A 20,693-nucleotide genomic window follows, 5' to 3' on the forward strand; every position below is an offset into this window, starting at 1 on the left:
AAGAGTAGAGGGATAAGGTACCAGCGTTTGGGAGAGCTAGTGCTGATGGTCTGGTAGTGCTGATGGTCTGGGAAACACATGTTTTCCCAGCCTCCAGTTAGACAGACAGTCTGTGATATACCTACTAGTGGAGTCTGGCATGGTCTGTATGAAGAGCTTGTCCATGAAGAGCTGGGATAATTGTGTTGAAGGTAGAGACGAAATCTACAAACGGCATCCTGGCACAGGCTAAATCTGTACTTAGCCTGCTTGAATATGACTCTGTCCTCACACCTGAACAGTGTTCCTTCTCTGACATCAACTTTCTGAGTTTTGCTGTGAACAAGGGCTTGTCATGATTTTAATTTGCCCTTGTATATAATGGAAGCTGATTTATGATGTCACGGCCTCTGTGTACTCATCCAGATTGCTGGATTAATGCAGACCTGGAAAACATCCCAGCCAGTGCCGTCCAAACATGCCTGGTGGTCCATCACAGCTTCACTTCTTTGATTTCCAGATTTCCAGAGTTTTAATTTCTGCCTGCATGCGGGAATCAGGTGGATCATGACATGGTCAGAGTCCCAGTGCAGCTCAAAGGATGGCATGATAAACAATGCTTACTGTGATGTAACAGCGATCCAGAATGTTTTCCTCTCTGGTTGGGCTTTTATACTACTCTTTTGGGAGTTCGTGGGTGAGGTTTGCCTTGTTAGAGTCACCAAGAACAATAACTAGAGAGTCAGGGTTTATCTGCTTCACACTCAATATCTGGTCGTAAAGCGTGCGCTGTGTCTCCAGCATGTTTTCCTGAGGTGGAATGTAAACACCGACCAGGATTAATTAGGCAAACTCCAGAGGGGAATAAAATGCTTTGCAATTAATGAAGAAAAGATTCCAGATCTGGAGAAAAGTGTTTTTGGATCACTGTCATGTTGTTGTACTAGCTGTTGTTGGTGTAAAAGCACAAACCCCCAGCTTTCTTTTTGCCAGAAAGTTCCGTGTTGTACTCCGCTCTGAAGAGTTAGAAGCCTGCCAGTAGAGATCTGCACAGCCATGTCTCTGTGAAGCTCCGAGCAAATGAAGATGCCAGCTTACAAGTTCCCTGTCTTTTAATTGATAGTCTTCATAGTTCCTAGTTCCTGATAGTTCAGGACCAGGTGTCAATGTGTTATTTGTTAATGTGTTTGCTCAAATGGTCTCTAGTTGGATGTGATCTCCATCAAAAGCTTTATTTGAAAAATATTATAAAAAAGATAAACTCACAGTTGATGCAGCTGGTATTTAGCACAAGCCTTGTTTAGTGGTTGGCTTAATCTTATGGTTCATTTAGTGTCTGGATGATTGCATATTATACTTTTCAGTTATTGAAACACTAGAACAGCCAGGTTTTAATGTTTAACATTGTCTGCCATCGAGGTATAATTGAGAATGTTTTGGATTTGTTGTCTTCACATCACACGCCAAACTGATCTCTTGATCCCCCAACTGGGTGACAGCTCTCTGGCACAGAGAGAGAGAGAAGGGGGAGAGACTGTGTAAGACCATTCTATTTCAAAAAAGTGTATTTGTTATACATGATTCACATACATGTTTATCGATAACTTAGCTGCTTCTTCTTTCAGCTTTTCCCTTCAGGGGTCGCCACAGTGAATCAACTTTCTCCATCTAACCCTATTCTCCATATCTTCCTCTCTCACACCAACAGCCTTCATATCCTCTCTCACTACGTCCATAAATCTTCTCTTTGGTCTTCCTCCAGACCTCTTGCCTGGCAGCTCCAATTCCAGCATCCGTCTACCAATACATTCACTATCCCTCCTCTGTACATGACTGAACCATCTCAATCTGGCTTCTCTGACCTTCTCTCCAAAACATCTAACATGTGCTGTTCCTCTGATAGACTCATTCCTGATCCTATCCATCCTGGTCACTTCCAAAGAAACCTCAGCATCTTCATCTCTTCAACCTCTAGTTCTGCCTCCTGTCTTTTGGTCATTGTCACTGTTTCTAGGCCATACAGCATCGCTGGTCTCACCACTGTCTTGTACACCTTTCCTTTCATTCTGGCCGATAGTCTTCTATCACATCGTACCCCTGACACTTTTCTCCACCCATTCCAATCTGCTTGGACCCGTCTCTTCACCTCTTTTCAACAGTCTCTGTTGCTCTGGACTTTTGACCTCAAGTACCTGAAATCCTCCAGCTTCTTGATCTCCACTCCCTGTAGCCTCACTGTTCCACCCGAGTTCCTCTCATTCACACACATATATTCTGTCTTGCTGCGACTAACTTTCATTCTTCTCCTTTCCAGAGCATACCTCAACCTCTCTAGATTTTCCTCTACCTGTTTTCTGCTTTCACTACAGATCACAATGTCATCTGAAAACATCATGGTCCATGGGGATTCCTGTCTAACCTCATCTGTCAGCCTATCCATCACCATTGCGAACAAGAAGGGGCTCAGAGCTGATCCCTGATGGAGTCCCACCTCCACCTTGAACTTCTCTGTTACCCCTACAGCACACCGTACCAGTGTCTCACAGCTAGCATACATGTCCTGCACCAGTCTAACATACTTCTCTGCCACTCCAGACTTCCTTATACAATACCAGAGCTCCTCTCTCGGCACCCTGTTGTATGCTTTTTCTAGATTTACAAAGGCACAATGCAGCTCTCTCTGACCTCCTCTGTACTTCTCCACCAGTAATATTAAAGCAAATACTGCATCAGTAGTACTCTTTCTCAGCATGAAACCTCACAAATGCTCACTTTTGCTCTCAGTCAGGTTGGGACTAATGTTTCCCATAATTTATTGTATGACTCGTCAACTTTATTCTTCTATAATTACTGCAATTTTGCACATCTCCTTTTTTCTCAAAAATGGGCACCTCACATGTCTCCATTCCTCAGGCATCCTTTCTCTGAGCAGAAACTACTCTCACCTCTCCTAGACACTTCCATTACTCCACAAGTATATCATCAGGACCCACTGCCTTTCCTCCTAGATACATTGAATGTCCTCTTTCCTTCTCTACATCATGTCAATCAGTTCTCTGGCTTTTTCTCCCATCGTCCCAATATTCAAAATCCCTAATTTCAGTCCCAGACTCTTACCTTTCCTCTGGTCTCTCTGATTCCAAACACGCCTTCCTCCTCTTCTTTTTCAACTCGCAGTAGCCCAGTTTTGGGATACCCTATTGGTTATCTTCACCAATGGCAGTTGTTGTTGACTCAGGCCTTGACCGATCCATTATGAAAGTCCCATTGGCATATTGAAGTCTGATTCGCATATTTAGTCCTGGCACAAGTTCTACAGAGGCCCTTCCTCTGCATTCATCTAGGGACTGGATACCCACTGGCTAGTTCCCCCCAGAGGCTGCATTATGATTTCAGGGTCTCATTACTGACTCTAAAGTATCAACATTCCATCACGTGTTATACTGTCAGGGATGGCCTGCTCTGGCCACCTGAAGGCTCAGATATGGACAGTGTGCCTCAGGTGGTTTGAGTGGTTGTACTTGGGAGCTGACATTCTGGTTTAATTCCTGCACTCCTCCTCGCTTGCGGAAGTGTTGTTGAGCAAGACACTGAAGTTGCTGCCTTCTGCTCAATGTTCATCTATGATGGGTAAAATGCAGTGGTCAAATTTCATTGATGTTGTGGTCTATGTCAGCTGAATGTGACAGTAAAGATCTTTCTTTTACTTTTACATCTGTACCTTAATTGTAAAGAGAAGTGCTGATGCTTTCTCTTTCTATTCACAAAATCATTTGCTTTCTGTCTAATTTTCCCATATTGAATCTGGTGTAGGGCTTTTGGTGGTTCTTCACCTTCTGAAAAAAGTTTTAAATAAAAGTTTATTTGTATGATCCTTTTTAAATTCAAACTGAGAGCCATTGAGACCAATTCCGTAACATGCACTTGTTTCTCGTAATCTTCAAAGTCAAAGTCAACTTTTCTTGTCAATATTGCCTTATATTCACACATACAGCAGATAGATATAGCATTTCTTTAAGACCCACAGTGCAAATGTACAAAAAAATCATACATTATTTTGTCACAGAGAACAAGTAATGCCAAGGTAGAAATGGTTAGGTTTGATTTTTAAAGTGACAGAAGTGCTAAGGTGCAAGAAAAAAGAAAGAGAAGTCCTAGCTATATGAAAGTGCAGTTGCATCAACTATTTTGCAATGCATTTTTTTGCTAAAAAGTATTTAGTCAACCACCAATTGTGCATGTCATCTATGAGAGAAAGAATGCGAAAAAAAATTCTGAAAAATCACATTGTCTGATTTTTTGAAGAACTTTTTTGCAAAGTATGGTGGAAAACAGTATTTGGTCACCTACAATAAGCAAGATTTCTGGCTCTCACATTTTGTAAGAGGTGTCTTAGTCCTCCACACATTACCTGTATTAATAGCACCTGTTTGAACTGGTTATTAGAGTACAAGACACCTGTCCACAACCTCAAACAGTCACACTCCAAACTCCACTATGGCCAAGACTAGAGAGCTGTCAAAGGACACCAGAAACAAAATTGTAGACCTGCACCAGGCTGGGAAGACTGAATCTGCAATAGGTAAGCAGCTTAGTGTGAAGAAATCAACTGTGGGTGCAATTATTAGAAAATGGAAGACACACCAGACCACTGATAATCTCCCTCGATCTGGGACTCCACGCAAGACTTAGTGAATGAGCTGCACAGAGCTGGGACCAAAGTAACAAAAGCTACCATTAATACACTATGCTGCGGGGTACTCAAATCCTGCAGTGCCAAATGTGTCCCCCTGCTTAAGCAAGTACATGTCCAGGCAAGTCTGAAGTTTGCTAGAGACCATTTGGAGGATCCAGAAGAGGATTGGAAGAATATCCTATTGGCAGATGAAACCAAAGTAGAACTTTTTGGTAAAAACTCAACTTGTCGTGTTTGGAGGAGAAAGAATGCTGAGTTGCACCCAAATAACACCATACCTACTATGAAGCATGGCGGTGGAAACATGCTTTGGGGCTGTTTTATCTGCAATGGGACCAAGACAACTGATCTGTATGAAGGAAAGAATGAATGGGGCCACTCAAGATTTTGAGTGGAAACCTCCTTCCATCACCAAGGGCACTGAAGACGAAACATGGCTGGCTCTTTCAGCATGACAATAATCCCAAACACACTGCATGGGCAACGCGGCCCAGTACAAAGGCTTACAAGGTCCTGGAGTGGCCTAGCCAGTCTCCAGATCTCAACCCCTTAGAAAATCTTTGGAGGGAGTTGAAAATCTGTGTTGCCCAGCAATAGCCCCAAAACATCACTGCTCGAGAGGAGATCTGCATGGAGGAATGGGCCAAGATACCAGCAACAGTGTGTGAAAACCTTGTGAAGAATTACAGAAAGCATTTGACCTCTGTCATTGCCAACAAAGTATTGAGATGAACTTTCGTTCTACTTATTTTCCATAACAATTTTCAAATATTTTTTTTAAAAATAAGACAATGTGATTTTTTGGGGATTTTTTTTCACATTCTGTCTCTTAGTTGAAGTGTACCTATGATGAAAGTAACAGGCCTCTCTCATCTTTTTAAGTGGGAGAACTTGCACAATTGGTGGCTGACTAAATACTTTTTTGCCACACTTTATATTTGATAACAATATGCACGTTCTTTTTTAAAATTTTTACTTTAGTTACAGTTAGGGAGTGTCCTGCTTTATATAAAGTGCTAAAAAACAGTTCATCACCACAAAAGGGCCACACAACAAATGAATGCCTGCATCTGCAACCTGTTTCTTCTTTTCACATGCAGTGGGACACCTGACAATGTTTTCTACAATCATTTTTGGGTCTTGTTTGAAAAGCAGTTGTGGGGACTTGAAGTTATAGCTTCACATGTGTCTCAGTAAGAATGAAGTGTTGTTTTGATTTAACTTTTTTTGTGTTGGAAAGAACAGATGCCAATGTGGTCATCCCTGAGTGCTTTGCAAAAAATAGTCTGCTTCTCAAAGCAGTGCTTCAAAATGTTCACTTAGTTGTTGTAAAGATTACTGGCTTTTGGGCACTCCGTGTCAACATTAGCATGAAGCTTAGCTTGGAGTGGAGCCGCTGCTCCTTCGCATAGAGAGGAGCCAGATGAGGTGGCTCAGGGATCTGGTAAGGATGCCTCCTGGACGGCTCCCGAGGGAGGTGTTCCGCACTTGTCAATCTGAGAGGAGACCACGGGAAAGACCCAGGACACATTTGGGAGACTATGTCTCTGGGCTGGCCTGGGAACACCTTGGGGTCTCCCAAGAGGAGCTGGACCATGTGGTGGGGGAGAGGGAGGTCTGGGCCTAACTGCTCCAGCTGCTGCCCCCGCGATCCAACTCTGGATAAGTGGGGGAAGATGGATTGATGGATGGATGAATGGATGAAATAACACTCCAGGTTTGAAGCTTTAAGATGTGACCCTATAAGTTGACAACTAATTTTGCAGTTGATGGGTTGATAGTATAATCTCTGTGTCTCCTCTATGACATGCAATGCCAGGCTAAACTGTTTCACTCTAGCCAATTCAATTAGCTGAAAGAGCCATCTCACTTTTCCAAGTCTTTGATGCACAAAGAGGACTTGTTTACCAGTGAATAGGAACATAAGGGGAAGCAGCGGCATGAAGGCGGTTGAAGCAAGGCTAATCTTTCTATTGTCGTTGGAATGCTACAATTCAGCATCTGCGCCATCTGTTGTACAGATGCCCCCACTCGAAATGTCACGTGTTGTCAGTGATCGTTTTTTGATTTTATTTGTTTCTGTGTTTTATTTCAAAATTAAAAAAAAAAAAAAGTGAGTTACCCTTGGTCCATTGAACCACAAAAGGGGTGAAGAAATCAATAAAATTAGCATGAACAATGCATTTTCGTTGTAGGAAAAAAAGTGTATTAAACTCCTTGTAGGAGATAAAAACCCCTTGGGAAATGACCTTAGGAGTGACTCGTTTTCGCCAATAATATTCGGAATGTGTAGACGAGCAGCAAGTCCAAAAGTTTTAATTCATTTAAATTGACAGAGCTAGACTTGTTGCAGTATCTCTGGTCGAACACTGCCAAACATTGTATGTGAATTGGTCTCGTTCTCTCGGTCACTACCAACAGCTCGTGACCATAGCTATGGGTAGGAATATAGATCGACCGGTAAATTGAGAGCTTCGCCTTCTGGCTCAGCTCCCTCTTCACCACGACAGACCGATACGGAGTCCCCATTACTGCATATGCTGTACCGATCTACTTGTCAATCTCCAACTCAATCCTTCCCTCACTCCTGAACAAGACCTCAAGATATTTGAAGACATACGCTTGGGGCAGGTCCTCTTCCCCAACCCAGAGTGGGCTTGGAATTAAGTCGCTGCTCCTCTGCATAGAGAGGAGTCCAATGAGGTGGCTCAGGCATCTGGTCTGGACAGCTCTGGGGTAAATTGGTGTCCTTGGTAAATTTACATTAGCTTGTCTGCAGTTCGATCTATCTTGTTAACACTTGTGTCATATAATCTATATATTGTCATTTTAGGTCATGGGGCAGCATTTAGAATAATTTTGTATTTGTATTCAACATGTGTCACGATAAGAAACAATCAGAGATGATGGTCATTGTGATTATTTCACTCCTTGCCTTAGAATGGGGCTCAATATGATTGTTACCTAGTTTTTGTAATGGTAGGTGCAGTAACGTGTTAAGTCCTTAGATGAATTTATTGACAATGCTGACTTATCAGTCTTCTTATGGTACTTTAGAGTTGAATACCCCTGGCGCTAATTACTTCCTTTTTTATATTATGAATTGATCAGATAGTAGATTCAGCCATCAAGAAAGGGAGAGTGCTTATTTTTTCTATTGATTATGGGGATTTTCTTGAATTTGAAGAGAAGTCAAATTCAAAATTCTCTTCAGTAGTATGGTAGTAATGCTAAAGAGAATTTGTATGCTGTAACTGCTGCTATATTGGTCTTGGTATTGACCAGCAGCTGGAAGCCAAGATATTCGTTCAACTATATAAACTTGGTAAATGGTAAATAAATGTCATTTATATCATAGTTAGTTGCTTTGCCGCTGATGACAAAAAGAGCTTTTACAACACAGTATTGACAGTACTATGCAAGGGGACCAATATATCTACACTTCACATCATAACACTTAGAAGATTAGCCGCTTGGAAAACTTAAACTGAGTTGCTGTACTACCTGAACATTGCAACTCTGATTGTTCCTTATTTTGTTTTTGTCTTTCAGGATGAATTAGATGGACAGAACCCAGTATTAAGAGACAATCCTCAGCTCCACGAAGAAGTAACGGGCTGGCTCAAAGATCAGAAAGTGCAGGAGATTTTTATGCAAGGTAAGCTGTGTTTTTCTAAACTTGGACTGCTATTGTTGTGTGTGTTGACAGAAGTTAACTCATTGGGTAATATGTCATACATATTTAAGCTGAGAAATTGTTTTAATGTGACCCATTTCTGGCTGTTTCCAGGTCCCTATTCGTTAAATGGCTACCGTGTGCGCGTTTACAGACAAGACTCAGCCACACAGTGGTTTACTGGTATTATTACACATCACGACCTCTTCAGTCGAAACATGGTTGTTATGAATGACCAGGTAAATGTATACTCTCGCATGCACTTGCACACACACACACACACATAAGCCACTTAGTTTTAGCTACAATAAAGTTGAACGTAGCTAATCATCATCAGGTTGACTCATTCAGGGCTCTGTTATATCCAAACTTGTTAGGTTCTGCTTATTTTAAAATTCAATAAAAGTACAGATGTAATTTATAAATAAATATGAACCCACCTGCAGGTAAAATTAGCTACCAGATAATGTTCCCTCTAATTTTTCATATGTCTGGGCATACAGACTCTCTCCCTGAGCACACTGAGGACTACTGTGCATGCTGTGTCCACGCACCAGTATCACACCTGAGATCTAGTTACATGGCTTATTAAAAGAATCAAATTACAACAACAATTTCCATTAGTTTACTTTTAATATAACTGATTTGGCCAATTGACTGCATCGATGCATTCATTTTAATGGCACGTAAATTATTGTCAATGAGAGCTGTAGCTTCCTCAAGGTCAGATTTATTTTTTGTGTGACAGGTTGTTCTTTTTCTCCCGGTCGTTTGCGCTCCCCCGGAATAATGAACCAATCCCTTTTCCCATTTTGAGTCTTCATGAAATTCCAACAGTATTCATAAGACTTTTCTGCTTAATGTATCGCTTAAGGTAATTCAGCTTCCATTTAGTCCATGTTTTTCCATCAGAAAACTCACTTTCTACTTTAGCTTCGCTGGATTTTTTTCAAAGCAGACCTTTCTTACTCAAAAAAAAAAAGTCTCACCAAGTTTCACTGCTTTTTCTTCTATTTGCACATACTCAGACAGTCATTCCAACTTAAAAGAATCACATTTCTTTTTTACTTTGGTTTGATGAGTGGACGTATCACATTCACTGCCCACTCATTTTGCCATGATAAGGGGTTAGCATGTTATTATCCGCCAGTTATTATTGTTATATAGCATGTATGGGTGGAGCACGTACGCAAGCACTGTCAATGCCCTGATTGGCTGCGTAGCGTAATTGCATCATATCATATGATTGGCTGGACACCCATCACTCACTGAGTTACATGGCAAAATTTTACAGAAAAAAATGCTATATATTTAATTCATTTGCAGTGCGCTCGCTGCGCTGCACCACAGGTTTTCTTGTTCGCTGAGAGTGTGCGAGCAGTACGCAATTGCGCAGTTGCGCAGCTTAGAGGGGCATTGGCTACCACTACTTACAGAATTAGTCTGGATATTTAATATTAGCAATTTTCAGTTAATTGCATTTTCAGGCACAGCAGGACTCATTTTACCAATTCTTGTGTCATAACAGCTCCTCATTTGGGAAGGTGAAAATAAAACCAGCACACCCTTATACTACAAAGTAAGCAGTTATTTAATATGAGGTTATAATGGTCAACAGTGGTGTCCACAGTTCTGTTGACTTCTTGAGTTGAAGCAATTAATTGTATTCAGTGTTTTAGTTGCATCAAAGTTACACAACAAGCTTTTATAATAATTGCTTTTATCACAAAGTTTTGAGTTGAAGAAAAAAACATTGATGTAACATTTGGTTTTCTAAAATTATATTATTTTACCAGGCTCAGATACTAAATTGAGTATACAGTTGCTTCAACTGTAGTCAAATAATTTGGGTTTTAAAAAAATCTGTAACTCAGACATTTGTCTGAACCCATTCAAAATAAGACTTGACTTGAGCTTTGACCATGTCTGCAGCTTGCATCAGTTTTGATAAATGCTCAGCTTTGTGTGTAAGCACACCTTAGTTTTAAACATACTTATCATACAGTTGCAAGAAAAAGTATGTGAACCTCTTTTTGCATTATCTGAACTTCAGTTTAAATTGGTTATAAGATGTGTTCTGATCATTGAAATCACGATAGACAAACACTGGCTATTTAAAGTAAAACCACAAAGACATTCATTTTCATATCTTGAACAAATGTAAGCATTCACAGCGCAGTAGTGTGCGAGGCGCAGGGGTAAAACAATCGTCTGAACATTCTTGGTTCAATTTGTGGTTCCCAGCCTGTCGAAGTGTTGTTAAGCAAGACACTGAACTTCTAACCGCTCCCCTGGTGCTGCTAGATGGCAGCCAACTCTTCATGGTTCATCCATGATGGGTCAAAATTAGAAAGGAATTTTCCACTAGGGATTAATAAAGTACGCTAAAAAAATATAAAGGAAAAAGTGTGTGAACCCTTGGATCCGGAAGTCCACAACCACTTCCCTGATCTTGGAGATGGTAGGAGGTGGCTCTGGTTGCTCCACTCAACAAAACTCGTGATCACACCTCTACTCCTCGTCGTCGTTGATGCATCCAACGATGAAAGAGTCATCGGAGAACTTCTGGAGGTGGCAGGAACCGGAGTAGTACCAGAAGTCGGAGGTAAGGAGGGTGAAGAGGAATGGAGATAGCGCAGTAACTTGAGGCACTCCATGCCACGACCTCAGAAACACAGCCATCCACCCTAACATCCAGCCTGTGAGGTAGTCCAGGATCCAGGTGGTGATGTCAGGGTGAAGTTGTGTACTCAGCAGCTTGTCCTTGAGGAGGTTGGGTTGGACACTGTTGAGAGCACTGGAGAAGTTAACGAGGGTGACTTTCACAGTGCTTCCTGCACCTTCAGGTTGGGATAGGGCCCTATGACTGAGGAAGATGCTTGCATGCTCCACACCCACGTGGTGCCTGTTTGAAATCCAGGGAAGTCCAGGGAAGCAGATAGCCGGTCTTTCAGGTGCTGGAGTACAAGCCTCTCAAACAACTTCATAACATGAGACGTTTGTGCCACCGGTATGTAGTCATTCAGAGTACTTAGACATTCCTTCTTGGGTACTGGGACAATGCAGAATGTCTTCCAGAGGTAAGGCACCTTCATCAACCTCAGGGGGAAAGTTGAAAAGATGCTGGAAGACCCCAGAAAGCTGCCCAACACACACCTTGAGGACCCTGGCGCTGATGTGGGTTTTCTCTGCCTCAACCTGGAGAACTCCCTCTGCACCTGGCTGGAGATGAGGGTTAGGCTGTGGTTGGGGAGAAGGTGTGGGGGGGGGGGTGCGTGAGTGTTCAGGGGGAAGGGGGGGTGATCTGGGCGCATACTAACTGAGGGGACTGCTGGTGGGGGGGTAAGTTCTGAGTATGTGAATGTTGCCATGGGTGTAGTAGGGGCTGTCTGTGGAAGCTTCTGGTGGGCAGCGAGAGGGGAGGCAGGTGGTGACCATGTCTGTGCTTGGGGGGGTGGGTGGGATGGTGTGGTGGTAGGGGGGTCGCCCGTGGTTGTGTCTGGGCTTTAGGAGATTGGGAGCCGGGTTGAGGGGGGGGCTTTTCTTCAGAGCTGATGCTGTTTGGCAGGAGGAGGGGGCAGGGGGGCTCTGTGTGGAAGTTCCTGGTGGGCAGGGGGTTTGGGACTGGTTGTGCCCATGTCCATGCTCGGTGGAAAGGGGTGGTGCGGTGGAGGAAGGGGGTTGTCCATGGCAGTTATGGATGGGTGAGGGAAGGGGTGGCAGGTAGTCAGGGCATCTAGGTTGGAGGAGATGGTGAGGCGAGGTGAGCGGGGGCCGTGGGGGGTGCAAGGTGGTGACAGGGGGGAGCAGTGCATACAGCAGAGGTTTGAGGAGCTGAGGAGGATGGAGAAGGGAGCCCAGAGCTTACTTGAGTATCAAATCTATTGAAGTAGAGGTTTAGCTCTGCAGCTAAATCAGGGCCACCATTGGCTCCAGACGTGGTATTCCCACAGCCTGTCATCTTCCTCAACTCCCTCCAAACCTCCTTAGTTTTGCTCTGCTCCATCTTAACTCAACTTTCTCCTTATAGGTGAGTTTTGCCTCCCTCAGTTTCCTCCTCAGCTCCTCATGGACGGCCCTGAGTGTCTGGTGGCCCTTAGCCATGAAGGCTCTTATTCTGGTTAAGAAGGCCTTTGATGTTCTGGGGTGGGGCTAACTGCAGGTCCGTGATCACAGAGTGGATGACGTCACCGGCGCTGGCTGCGATGCAGACAGAGGAACTCAGTTTTGTTGGTGAGCGACCTCACGCTCCCCATGATGACCGAAGGAAGGGCTTGCATCTCCTGTCCCTCTTGGTCCGCTCCCTCACCTTTGCACCGGCTTTCATCCCCTAGCGGGTACTCCGCCAGAGCTCCACTGGGATGCATGCTGTCGGGAGTCCGGCTCCTTTTCTCATTTGGAGACGTTCCTCCCGGTTGCATTTTATAATTTTCCTCAGTATTGGCAGGGGTAGCTCTTTGCAAAAAACACAGTGCACCGGAAGAGATAGCGTAAAAGATATGAGGAGCTGCTGCAACAGGCTGGTGTCTTCCAGCGCCATCTTAAAAAAAAAATACAAGAAAAAGTTCTCCTCCAAAATGTCTGTAAATTTTGGGAATTATTTTTTTCTGTAGTGATTGCGGTCTTTACAGGCCCAAAACAGCAGAGCAACCCCAAACCATGATGCATCCTCTACCATACTTCACAGTTGGGATGAGATTTAACTGTTAGTGTGCTATGCCATCTCCCTCCCCCTACACATAGTGTTGTGTGTTCCCACCAAACAACCAAACTTTTTTTCCATCTGTCCACAGAACATTTTGCAGATGTTGGCATCTACCAGAGATTTCTGTGGGTCTTTTTGCGGAAACTTAAGGATTCTTCCTCACCTCACTGAGAATTCTGCACGGCAGTCTTGCAGTCATCTTTAAAAGAATGAAGCAACAGTGTTGAACTTTCTCTATTTACATACACCGTGTCTTACCGTGGAGTGATGAACATCAAGGATTTTAGAGCTGGTTTTGTCACCCTTTCCAGCTTTATGCAAGTCAACAATCTTTTGTTGGCCTTCTGAGAGCTCTTTTGAGCAAGGCATGGTTTACATCAGGCAATACCTCTTGAGCATAGCAAACTCAAAACTGCTTTGTTTTTCAATGGACAGGGCAGCTTTAATCAACACATCTCATTGATTGGACACCAGGTTGGCTGACTCCTTATTCAGATTAGCTCTTGGAGAAATCATTAACCACAAGGTTCACATACTTTTTCTTCTCTGTCCTGTGAATAATTACATGGTGTGGTTAATGAAATCAGTTTTTTGTATGGTATTAAGCGGACTCTGCTTCTCGCTATGTATTAGACTAGAGGTCTGTAACATTCAAGGCTCAAAGAGCCATTTAGACCAGTTTCCCACAGAAAACAAAACACCTGAAATAAATATAACACTTCATATATTTTTTTTCCCTTTTTTTCCCTTTATTACGTCTGTAAAAAAAACTTGAACAAATGTGTCGCAGTCATGAAATCAATGAACTGCTGCTGACAAAATGAAATTCTATTTATGCATGCAACAAAAAATGTGGAAAAAAAATACAGGGCGTTGGAGGCTGGATTCGGACAAAATACTCAATGTCTATTCATGTCTTCCTCTTATTTATGAAATAAATATTTAATTATCCCCCTGCAGCAAACCCAAAAAGCTGTCTAGGTCCATGTGCCGTCATTGTTGTATCATGTGGACTGGGGCCTGCTGTCCGCTGTCAGGACAAATTAAAATAAAAATAATAAAAAGACTATTTCAATGAACACTGCAAAATATATATTTGCAAATAATATATTCAATTAAGATATCTATTTTACCTAGTTAATGTGATTTCCCCCTCTCCCCCCAGACCTCAGCGCGAAGCGTCTGCATCAGGTCTGTAAAATCTCAATAAATGGCATTGCCAGCAGGTGTCGCACATCAGCGGTTGTGGCACATATTTTGATTGCAAAATATTTAACATGTTTTTTTCAAATGCAACAAGATCACCACAACCTTCAAATTTGAATTACAATAATAAATAAAAACAAAATCAATTTAAATTAAATGCTCATTATATATTTTCCAAAGCCACAGGGAGCCACAGCAGAGGGATGAAAAAGCCACATATGGCTCTGGATCCACAGGTTGCCGACCTCTGACTTAGACGAATATCAGATTGCATATTATGACCAATTTATGCAGAAATTCAGGTAATTCCAAGGGGCTCACATACTTTTTCTTGGAACTGAAGAGCAATGTGTTGCTTCCACACAGATACATGGTGGTCAGTGTGAAAAACATCACATAGTAACACTACACGGCTTGCTGTTTTAGTTTGTGTAAAAAAAACAAGCTCTTCTCAACACATAAATACTATTTGGTATGGCTTAGACATGAGCATTGTAAAGTGAAACTTATGTCTGTTTAGGTTTTGGAGCCTCAGAATGTGGATCCTTCTATGGTTCAGATGACGTTTCTGGATGATGTTGTGCACTCGCTGCTAAAAGGTGAAAACATTGGCATCACCTCCAGAAGACGGTCACGTTCTAGCCAGAACAATAACACGGCTCATGTGAGTACTTTTCTTCTTGTTTTTTAATAGGGTACAGGGGGTGCTGGAAATAAGTAGACTTAACACAAACATAATTGGAACTGACTGTAATACACAAGCAAAATTTTACCTGGTTCAACAAAACATATTCCTCTTCTAGATTACAGCATGTTTTTGTTGAAATATAATATAATATAATATAATATAATATAATATATTGCTTAAGCAAAGTCATTAATTATTAATTGTCTATCACAACTCACTGGAACAAATGCTTCTTTAGATGCTTGCTGCACATGTATAGTATGTTTTCCATTCAGCATGTAAAGACTCTCATATAGGGTTACTGGTTCTTATTAAAAATACTTAAATAACCGTAAAACTGAGTAGGGAAAAAAGTTGAGAACTTTTTCATTTGATTTTTCTGTTAGTTAGTTTTGTTATCTCTTTGGCTTTAGTAAATTACACACTGAATTGGCCTTGGCATTGTCTTTATTTCATTTCCCTAATTAACACCATCAGACAATCTCCCAAATTTTAAAAAATATAAAAACACTGTCTGCCTTGTCATACTTGAGCTTTCTCACAATCTCAAAATGGATGTTTCTAAGTTGTTAAACTTTGAAGTTTGTTTAACCACTCATGCATACTGAATTGTGTCTTACTTATCCGTCATACGGATGTTGCACTGAGAAAGAAACCAAGGAAGGAGGTGATTGGTCGACCAATCCATTGCAAAGTCATGTCAATCCTCCCCACAGTCATTATATAATTCTACCCTTTTCATTCATTTCATCATTTGATTTCCTTTTTTGTTTGTTTTTTGATGACATGTTAAAGATGGCGGGAGGGAGACCCAGCGGAACCACTGGCAACACTCAGGTACCCCATAGCCCCCATACACCAATTCCCATCCCTAAACTGTTACAAGTTGAAAAATATGGCTGTATGAATACGTTGTCAGAAATTTGAAAATGGCTTATCACATAGAGAACCACCAATGAGCATGATTAAGCATTTCCACATCCTAACCAGAGTTGCTCGCCTGAAAATAAAATTATTTTTGGCTTAAAGGAAATTAGATTAACAGAAAACATTCTCTAAAATTCAACTGGTTTCAATGGCTCAAAGGTTAGTTAAGAATCAAACGTTGTTGTTAGTTAAGAATTAAGGCTTGAACTGCTTCAAATGTTCTCGATCAGATATCATTATTTTAATTGTTTGTACGAAAACTAGTTTTTGATTTTTTTTTGCCTTCCACCTCATGACATTGTCTATTGTTACATCCATGGGAGAAGAGAAAAGCAGCAGTTTCATAAAACATTCCTAGGTACTTTAGAGAAGAAACTGTTTTTGTGTCTCTTCTCAGAATAAGTGAGCTTGTTTTGAATAGATAGGTTTTCTCTGTGTACTTTGTCCAATTTGAGGAATGTTATCTTATTGAAGTCAACTTTTCACTATTTTTGTTTGTAATTCAATGCAACCATTGACTTTGCACTGTTAAATGAAGTATACAAGAACATGAAACATATGGATTCAGTCAGCCTTTGTGATTGTGTTCTCAATCACAAAGTTCATGATTTTTCATTCATGTTCGTAACTAAAGATGGGCCCAAAATAGGATTGAAAATCTTGAAAACTTTAAGCCAGTCTAGTAACTAAAAGTCAACTTTAAAAATATTATTTTTGTTTGAAGTGTATTTTATGTTGCAAATGTTCCCCTATTTCAAAGTTTTAAATGTGAATACAATCTTTAGGGCAGGGGTGGGAAAATTACAGAGGTAGAAGCATTGTTTAATGCTCCACCAAGCATTTTCAATAACAACAATTCTATACCTGGGCAATTTACACCCCCCGGCCACATCTTGTTGGACGCAACTTTAATCAACCACATTGCTTTTAATTTGACACTGTCACCCCCCCCCCCCCCCCCCCCCCCCCCCCGTCTGCACATTGGTGTGCACCTGCAAGTGTAACCAGACATATGAGATGCTAGTTAGTTCTTAGCTCTAACAAAATGTAAGTTATTGTCAGAAAATAGAAAGATTGCTGCATAATGTAGAATGCATGGACCTCAAAGTATGGTTATGGTTAGTGTGTGGAGATCAATTTGCTGTGTTTGAGGCTGAACTTGCAGAAATACATGATCTTGCCAAATGCAGAGCAGACATGAACATCTAATACTTTGCTGCCTTGGCTCCACATCATCAAAGGATGTGACAATCACTACCAGTTTGGTGATACCTCACAAAAAAAGCAAACAAGTGTTGTTGGGTAAACCCTGGAGAAAGGCCTGACTAAATGCAGAGTGAAAATATTGCACTCTCCAGATCAATGGTAATGAGAACAACATCAGCTGCAAAAGAAAGGTGAAATGTATTTTTTCTCCCCTTTGGAAGAGACCTGGCAGTAATGTCAGCAACACAGCCCAGCTATTCATATTTATACATTGGATAACCAAAGACTTTGAGGTTATGGAAGGGCTGGCAGGGTTGAGGTCAATGAAATGGATGACAACAACAACAAGGTGTTATTTGTTCATGGAGATCCATGTGTGTTAAGATAAGTGAGGACTGAAATGGCAAATACTGGTTGATGTAACAACTGATGGTTGTCCAAATCTGACTGGGACTTTGACGCACATACAAGATGAGGTGACTAAAGACAACACAGACAATACACTGTATTTCCAAAAGTATTCGCTCACCTGCCTTGACATACATATGAACTTGTGAAATCCAATAGGGTTCAATATGACATTGTTCCACTTTTTGCAGCTATAACAGCTGCAACTCTTCTGTCCACAAGGTTCAGGAGTGTGTTTGATCATTCTTCCTGAAGCACATTTGTGAGGTAACACACTAACGTTGGACGAGAAGGCCTGGCTCTAAGTCTCAGCTTTAATTCATTCCAAAGTTGTTCTTTCTGGTTGAGGTCAGGACTCTGCAGGCCAGTCAAGTTCTCAACTTGTAAAGGGCCAAGTATTGGACCTGAGACCAGAGGTTGGTGAGTTTTGTGAGAAGAATGGTTAGGACTTCCCAGAGCTCTCAATTGCAGACTGGATCGATCTTGTATATTGTTGACATGACCACAAAAATGATTGAACTGCATCGCAAACTAGGTGAAGGGCTGTTTGTACCTGGCATGAGAATCAAGAATTGAATATATTCAGGATATGAACATGTAATGCACAGGTTATTGGCATGATCATAGTGTACAGTGAGATACAGTATATTTCACATTGTCAGATGTGTTGATAGCTGAGTTATGTTGCCAGTGTAGCAGTTGCATGTGAGAGAACTTCAAAGGAGGAAAATCAAGTCCAGTTGCTATGAGAGTTGCTTAATCAAACTTTTTGTAATGGGTGCAAAATTCAGAGTTAATTTCTTAATGACACAACTGCAGTATAGGAAGTAGATAGCAATAGTCTTTCCCAGCATAGAAACACAAGCATTTTCTGCATTAGCTAAGGATCTTTTTATGTATGACATGGAGAACTTCCTATGTTTTGCCTTGTAATGATTTTTCAAGCTGCTGTTTCTGACTTTGGGTTCATGGTTCTTCTGGTACAAGTACAACAACTTTAATATCTATCTTTATGTGTGTTAAAATATAGGTGTTTATCTACCCGTCCCTCTGATTATTGTAGCATTGCCCTGTATTCATTTTCTGAAATGCATTTTGCTGAGTTTAACCCCGTTTTTCAGGAAACTGCAGTATCCTGAAAAGCAGTTTGGATTGCTAAGCCGATTTTTTTAGTACGACAATTGAAAATTACTCATATAAAGGTCGTTAATTATCCTCAAGTGTACATTTATGTCATTTATGTAACTCTCAGCATGAAGATCTTATCAAGTGGTAAATATCAAGAGAGATACTGAAACTTGCTTGATGTACTTTTGAATAGCCCATCAAATGTTAAGATGACAGTTTTTGCTATTTTTAAGTACAGATTTACTTGTCCACTTCTCATCCTGTAACCCTTCAGTATTTCTTGCTCTATGAAACTACTTTTCCGCGCCTTGACCTACCAAACCAGAAGCTCTATGCCTTATTCACATGCGACTGATACTTTTTGGTGTCATTTACTACTTAACAGCCCAGTGTTGTCCCGTGAGGTGTCCATTAAGTGGCTGCTATGATTTTGTCCAGGGTTTGGATCTGCCAGAGCTCTTTCTCACAAAATTACCTTTAGTTTCCAAGTAAAAAACAGGCTCCACAATGAAATAAATGCTTGGCACCAAGAAGGGTTATGATGGTGTCTGTGTCAAGGCTGTTGCTGACCATAATGATGCTGTACAGCTGTATGCTGTGAACCACTGTCCAAATATCTTTCCAAAACGCTTCAGAGATTGGAGGGACAGTGTGTGCTCTCATCAACACAAACATTTATTAAACAACCATTTGTCAGATTTCTGCAGTCTTACTTTTCTTTACCACTATTTCCAGAATCATACTGGTAATCATATAGGTGATTTCAGAGTTTAATTCCATAAAAACTTCCATGAGTCAAGGTTTTTTATATGTTAATACCAATTTTATGTATGTATCACATGTATCATGTCTATATTTTTCAAAATTTTGATTTCATGTTATTTTCAAAATTGTATGATAGTTTATGGTCATTGTGGACAGTATTTTAAATGTTATCTAAAATGTCTTCTGTACATTATCTGTAACTCTTTGAGAAGGAAAGTTCTTCATACATTATTCTTGTACAATTGAAGAATAATCATCTCAATGCATTCCTACAAAACTAATCAATGCCTTAACATTTACATTATGCTGTAAAAGGACTATTGAAGCATGATCTCTTGAAAATGATCTCAAATTAATTACAAATCAAATCCCAAAGCTGCCTAAGTTTACTAGTCTGGACAATCACAGGATTGTACTGCTTTGACTGATATTAGATGGGTTATATTCCAGGTTTATATTGATGATGTAACTTTACACCACTTACAGAGTCATTATACACGGGCCCACGCCAACAGCCCACGCCCCGTCATGACATCCTCAGGCTCAATTACAAAGGGTTCCCAGGGAATGCTGGCCTCCCAGCAGCATTACCAATCACAGCAAAACCAGCAGCCGCCCATCCAGTCACATCATTCTCCCAGCAGCTGTGGGAGGGAGCAGAGAGAACAGCGAAACTCTCGTTCATCTAGAAGGAAAGGATCTGACAGTAGCGTTCCGGAGGATGATAAAGACAGGAGAGAGGATGCCACAGTGAGGGGTGAGGACTTTTTTAACACTTGTGTGACACACAAGTTGTGCCTGAAGGGTTATGACATCACACTGAGCCTTATGACAGCTGCTACACTGCACAATAGACACAACAGCTAATATCTCCAACTTGTCGAACTTCCCTGCTGTCATAACTATGTCTCCCTTAAAGTATTACTTTGGATTCTGTGTCTCTTTTCTATAAAGTGTAGAAGCCTTCCAGGTGCTTCCAATCATCAAGCCATGTTAATTTCTTGAGTACATTTGTACCTGTAGAGCATAAATTGTGACAATCCCCTTCGATAGTCCCTTTTATGGGAACAACAGATTATCATGTTACAGCAGCAGAAGTCATTTCTTTGTTGCCCTCATGAAATCTTGCTGATTTTAACTGTTTGGGCTTCAAGTATATTGCACTGTTCAAGTCAGTTCCATTATTCAGATTGTAAAATTTGATGAAAACACAGTTTTATCAATATTCAACTAATATACTTAACACCTAAACAATTACATATGTATGTATTCTATTATTCTTTATAACCCCAGGAGTGTGTGGCACTCA

General features: G+C 41.1%; 1 protein-coding gene across 2 annotated transcripts in view; it reads left to right on the plus strand.

Moving 5' to 3' along the window:
- The window catches only part of jmjd1cb (jumonji domain containing 1Cb), a 150,354-nt gene that overhangs the window by 97,115 nt on the left and 32,546 nt on the right, over positions 1-20,693 (plus strand). For both annotated transcript variants that reach the window (XM_086141088.1, XM_086141089.1), the window contains exons 4-8: positions 8,228-8,333; positions 8,466-8,590; positions 14,783-14,926; positions 15,746-15,787; positions 19,871-20,141. In XM_086141088.1, coding sequence (XP_085997214.1) covers positions 8,228-8,333; positions 8,466-8,590; positions 14,783-14,926; positions 15,746-15,787; positions 19,871-20,141 — 688 coding nt within the window. The remainder of the gene's footprint in view (positions 1-8,227; positions 8,334-8,465; positions 8,591-14,782; positions 14,927-15,745; positions 15,788-19,870; positions 20,142-20,693) is intronic.

This window comes from Fistularia commersonii, chromosome 33 (genome assembly GCF_037954325.1).
Source record: "Fistularia commersonii isolate RoL2024-O1a breed Wild chromosome 33, RoL_Fcom_v1.0, whole genome shotgun sequence".
Classification (NCBI taxonomy): Eukaryota; Metazoa; Chordata; class Actinopteri; order Syngnathiformes; family Fistulariidae; genus Fistularia; species Fistularia commersonii.